At 28.4% G+C, this 6,155-nt stretch overlaps 1 protein-coding gene across 8 annotated transcripts in view; it reads right to left on the minus strand.

The window, feature by feature from the left end:
* The window catches only part of Kl-3 (dynein heavy chain 8, axonemal kl-3), a 207,218-nt gene extending 205,371 nt beyond the window's left edge, over nucleotides 1-1,847 (minus strand). For all 8 annotated transcript variants that reach the window (XR_014439390.1, XR_014439391.1, XM_083102472.1 and 5 more), the window contains exons 1-5: nucleotides 1,588-1,847; nucleotides 1,014-1,236; nucleotides 738-889; nucleotides 313-511; nucleotides 50-213 (exon numbers count right to left, since the gene is read on the minus strand). Coding sequence is in view for 6 of the 8 variants with exons in the window: in XM_083102472.1 (XP_082958598.1) it covers nucleotides 50-213; nucleotides 313-511; nucleotides 738-889; nucleotides 1,014-1,236; nucleotides 1,588-1,716 (867 nt within the window). In the remaining 2 variants the exon portion in view is untranslated. The remainder of the gene's footprint in view (nucleotides 1-49; nucleotides 214-312; nucleotides 512-737; nucleotides 890-1,013; nucleotides 1,237-1,587) is intronic.
* Between the last annotated feature and the right edge of the window lie 4,308 nt (nucleotides 1,848-6,155).

Here is a 6,155-nt window from a genome sequence, read left to right on the forward strand (position 1 = left end):
AAATATTGTGAAATTTTATTAAAAGATAAGATCGATAAAAATCACACACCCGTTCCATCAATTTCTTCCATATCTTAACATCAGCCTCTGCTGCTTTGATAACGTCTTGTTTATGAATGTTCTCTTTAATATTTTTAGGTAGTGCCAAATACTTTTGATAAAGATCCCAATTAATTTGGAAGCATATAATATTTTTCAAATCTATCTTCGTCACTATAAGAAGAAAGAAAGGAGAATAAGATTTTCTTACATTTAAAAGGAATACATCGATAATTGCAATAATTAAAGAAATGCAAGTTGTAAGTTACTCACTATTAAGAAATTCACAGAAATCTCTAAAATCGCCTATAAAATCGTCTTTTATTTTTTCGCCAGTTTCACTTCTCGACAATTCTCCCCATTGTGTATTAGCAGTTAACGTTCGTGCATGTAAACGTGAAATTAAATCAGATATACCTGCCAATGCACTGTATGATGTATAATCTACTTCAGCATACGCATAATACGTTTCCTATGTAGATGATAAAATAAAAAGCAACATGAAATTGAAACAAAATTCTAAAGAAGAAGAAAGGATATACATAAATTGCTCTCGGAAACCAAATTTAATATGTTTTACTAATGTAAAAGTGAATTAAATTTTACTTTACATAAATAGATATTTTTTTTGCTATCAATCAAAAAATACGATATATATTCGGTTTATAAAAACATTAGCTTTTAACCGAAATACTTACGTCAAGTAATTGCTTGATACCAAATTTAAGATTTGACTTTAATCGATAAACTATAACGCATTTGCCCGAAAATTTTTCGGTAGTACCATCTGTTACGCAGCAACGTATAATTTGCTGTACTTTGCTAAATTGCGGAGTCCATCGTCCAGATTCTGTATGATTGCGCAAATTCCATATACATGGTGTAATATAAAACAGCATAATTATTGCCATTATAATGTCATATTAAATACAATTATCATTAATTTCATATGAAACAAAATGATTGTTTTGTACCAAATGTGGGGGGACTCATAGGTTGAAGGTAGACAATAATAGCTTGTTTTCCTTCCTCGGCGAAGAAACTGCTAAATATGTTTACGTAGTCATCTTTGTCGAGAATTCCTTCTTCCAGCACTTCAGCATCTGTATTCAAAATATATGCCACTGTTTCTAAGACATGTCGATGTGTAACTTTCAGTAATCCTTGCCTAGCATTACGAGTTTCCTTGAATTTTGCCTAAAATAATAAAAAGGTTTATATATGAAAAACAATATTTTTTAATCTCATAACATTTTAGCGAAAAGAATTCAAATATTGTTACTGTAAATATGTTACTGTAATTCTTTTTTATATTTATTTTATATTTATTTTATTTTATAATTTTTCTTTATATTTATTTTATTTTATATTTATTTATTATTTTTTATTATTTAAAAAATTTTTTTTAATTATTTCATTTGATAACCTTTAACATGCATTTCTAAAATATTATATGTTTAATTATATTAAATATTATAATGATATTCAAATAAAAATATGTGATATATGTTGAGACTAAAAAAATATTAAACCCATAAAAGTATTTACGAGTCGTTCCTTTGTACTTTCCGTGGGCAAATCTTCCCGTGCACCAATTCTTCTTTTCACTAATTTAGTGATTCGTTGATCGACAGCTGGTTTCGTATAATCTCGTAATGCGGGATATGTGTTTGTCATTATTACAAGAAAAAGAAATTGTAAATATTGCGATGATATTGGTAAAAAAACTCCGAGAAAGCTCAAAGAAAAGTATAATTATATATGTATAAAACACGATATTGACAATTCCTTAACTATTCATCTGAAATTATGCGTATAAAGCAGGATGAATAAACAAATGACTGTTACTTAGAGTAATTAAATAAAATATTATAAATAAGTTATAATTATATATTATTATAATTATAATTTAATTATAATATTTTGAACTAATTATAATTTAAATAATTTTAAATTTAAAATCTTCAATAAAAATACATTTTTTGGGAATTAAAATTGTTATATATTAAAGAAAAAGAAAGAGAAAGACATTTTATAACATGGGCAATATTTAGTGGCATTTACAGCTTCTGAAAGTTACCTTTTGAAACTGAGAAATTTTATATTATTTTATATAAGCACGTAGATCTAAGGCGTAAAATTCATTTTTATTCTCCCATAAATACATTAATTAATAAAATAATATAATTATAGCTTAAATCAAGAATCTTTTCAAGATTTTTCTATTTGTTTAACATTCGGGACCTTTTTATTTATAAATGTTAATCAAAATTTCAACCGCTCTCCTCAACTCTAGTTTCTTTTTTGCAAAAGAAACTTTATTATAAACATCCGAAAATAACAAAATTAACAGTGGTTAAACCAAGTGTATCGTACAAGCATGCGCGACCGCCCGACACAATCAGCTGATTGTCAATTAGACATTCGAAAAACGCTTCGTACATATCAAACGCAGTGTTTGACTAGTCAGATCTTATCCTACCTAAAATAGATAATAAATAAATGAAATATCCCACATAAAAGATTAGAAAATTCAACCGAAGAGCTTTCGACAAACCTATAGATTAAAAAGATTCAAAGGATAGTAATTTGACTGCTTAAATATTAAAATAGAGAGAGCTTAAAAATTGAAATTAGAAATACAAAAAATGTTTCAATTTGAATAAATTAATGACTTATAACAATGTAAGATCTTTATTTTAACATATGATTAAACATAGTTAAATCATTTTTCAACTCATGAATAAATTTAACAATTATTTTAAATTTGAAACGCTATGCAAACTCTATTTGATAACATATCGAGTCTGGATTATGTGTATAAATTAAGGAAACAAACATACAGCGTAAATTATTATTTGTTTACATGGCATTGGCTATAATGTGCTATCGAGTTCGTAGTCTTTAGTGAATCTTCGGAATGGTAAGATCGTGATTACGTATATATGTGTGGCATTAACAGCTTGTAATAATGTTGTGCTAATTGCAATTAATTTCAATAAATAACTATATCTTAACTTGTTACAATTTCAATGCAATAAGGTAAGTAATCACAAAAAAGCATTTATATACTTATGAAAATGCAAAATGTACGTAGAAAGTATAATTTAAATTAGTATAAGAAACAAGTTTGACAAGCACAATTTTACTTTTTACAAGTTCTTTCTCAAAATTAGTATAAGAAATAAGTTTGACAAATACAATTTTATCTTCTACAATTGTCTTTTTAAAAATTATCAAAAGATGTTTAATAAAATGTAGATGACTATAAGAATGTAACAATTTAAACGAATTTTGAATTTAAATAGTTTTAAATCTAATAATATTCAATAAAAAAACTTTATATTAAAATTATATATATATATATATATATATATATATATATATATACAGGGTGTCCGATTCCTGAGTGACCAAACGAAAAGTAATGGTAGATTGGATCAAATTGAGAAGAAAAGTTCTTTACTATTTTGCAAAATTCGCAATAATTATTAAGAAATAAGCAAAAATGTTTCGGCGCATGAGAAGCGGTAGATCGCTCGCAGTGTCCGATTAATGAGTGATCAAACGAAAAGTGGTGGTAGATTGGATCAAACTGGAAAGACAAGTCCTTTATCATTTTGCAAAATTCGCAATAATGATTGTTATAGGCAAAAATGTCTCAGCGCATGAGAAGCGATCTGTCTACCGCTTCTTATACTCTCAAATACTCTCAAATATCTCTCTCATTTTTGATTTTAGAGAAAAATGGTTCAGACATGTTTTGTATGGTTTCAAGGGGGCGATAAGATGGTACCATTGATTTGATCTTGAAGAGTCATTTGAAGATCACGTGAAGGTCACTTCAATTTTTTTAAATGGAACACCCTATATATTTTTACACATTCTTGTAGCTCATCTCGAGGGCTTTCCAAAACACTATAATTACGTTAGTTTTCATTAAGTACTTTTCGAGTTATGAAGCTTGAAATCATTTCTTAATTTTACATAAACCGTAAAATATCTTGTAAAACATTCATTTTTCGATTATCTTACCTTAATACTTTTATGCACAAAATAATGAGAAGAATCAATTGGTGTAAAGAAAACACATAGTTGTTTCGAAGAAAAAAAATGTAATTGTTAATTGCAAAATTAACTTGCAAATTAATTTGCAATTAACAATTACATTTTTTTTTTCGAAACAATTATGTGTTTTCTTTACACCAATCGATTCCTCTCATTATTTTGTACATAAAAGTATTAAGGTAAGATAATCGAAAAATGAATATTTTACTAGATATTTTATGGTTTATGTAAAATTAAGAAATTATTTCAAGCCTTATAACTCGAAAAGTACTTGATGAAAAAATACTTTATTATAGTGTTTTGGAAAGCTCTCGACATAAGCTATAAGAATATGCAATAAAAAATAGGTGGTTCCATTTAAGAAATTAAAGGTGTCCTTGACCTCACCTTAACGATGCCATGGTCAAACCAATGACACCATCTTATGTTCCCCTCAAAACCATACAATTTTTGTCGAAAACGTTTTTCTCTAAAATGCTTAGTTTTTGAAAGAAAAAGGGTGTACGGGTGGTCTAGGACACCCTGTATATACATATATATATATAATAACAATAGAAATATACTATGAATAACGAATATGTGTATAACAAAAAATAAATAAATAATTTGGATTACACTTAAGTCAAATGAAAGAACATCAAGTTTAAGAGGATGCCGGACCTTCCTGTTTTACCCATAAAATGTAGTAGACCGAAAACTTTTTATTAGTTGCACGGAATAATAAATACTTCTCCACGATTAAAGTACATATAAAAACAAACCGGGAACCTCCGGGTTTTATATCAAAAAACCAAGAAAATTGAAAAATTGAAAAATTAATTAGTTTTTTTATCGGCTTCTAGCGTCAAGTCGTAAGAATATTTGCTTAATATAAAAGTTTTGCAGTTTGTATGTGCAAAATAAGATAGCTTCCCGGAAGAGATTGCATGAAGGAATATAAGTGAACTTTCAGAAATGAGTTTAGAAACCTAATAAAAAAGGTTTCGGTTAATTAGACTTTCGTGCATATGTGTGTGTGCGACATCGAGGCACGAGAGTAAAACAGGCCCATAGATTAGTTGCTCGATATCGAGACAGACGGCGCTAGAATCGGTTTGTGTGACAAGGAGAGACAATCTCGTACCATCCTTCTCTTCCATTTCGCGTGTAATAGTATACGTCAGTATACATGTATGCGCACACTAAGGCATTATACTCTTGCGTTTTCTTTCTCGTATTGCGCGTCATAGATACTCGCTGTCGCGCAGCGCCGTAACAATCGTACGCGTAACAAGCTGCGTGAAAACAGCGTTACAACGTGTTACGTAGAAAATATTCTATGTAAATTATACACAATATATATATATATATATATATATATATATACACGTACAGATTATATATTTTACTAGATGCAGTTTGCATATGCGCTCTAGTTATTAATTAAAAAAATACTTATTAAAAAATATTTATCCCAGAGGCGATTTATTCGTGGGCTGGTTGTTTTTAGAAATATTTCATACCAGATGCGGTTTGCATGTGCGCTCTAGTTATTAAAATATTTATTTCAGAGGCGATATATTCGTGAGCTGATTATTCAAAAGAAAAAAACATCCAGAGGCGATTTAATTCGTGTGCTGATTTGAAAAAAAACCCAGAGGCGATTTAATTCGTGTGCTGGTTATTTGAAAAGTATTTCAAAGGCGATTTAATTCGTGTTCTGGTTATTCAAAAAAAATCCAGAGGCGATCTAATTTAATTTGTATGCTGGTTATTTAAAAAAAAATTCGAGAAGCGATTTTAATTTGTGTGCTGGTTACTAAAAATGTTTTACATCAGATACGATTTGCATGTACATTCTGGTAGCGAAATTTAAACGAAATTTAATTCAGAGATCATAAAGACACTGCCTCAACTAAAAGGCATATTTGATAAGAATAAAAATCCAGATGAGATGAATCATTGGACCGATTTTTACGCGTCATAAGAGATGATTCTTATTTTGAAAGCGTGCTATATTTCGATAATTCTTATTGTATATATATATATATATATGTGTGTGTGTGTGT

Source organism: Camponotus vicinus, unplaced genomic scaffold, assembly GCF_025532165.1.
Source record: "Camponotus vicinus isolate PSW18456_S1 unplaced genomic scaffold, iyCamVici1.0 SCAF_1, whole genome shotgun sequence".
Lineage (NCBI taxonomy): Eukaryota > Metazoa > Arthropoda > Insecta > Hymenoptera > Formicidae > Camponotus > Camponotus vicinus.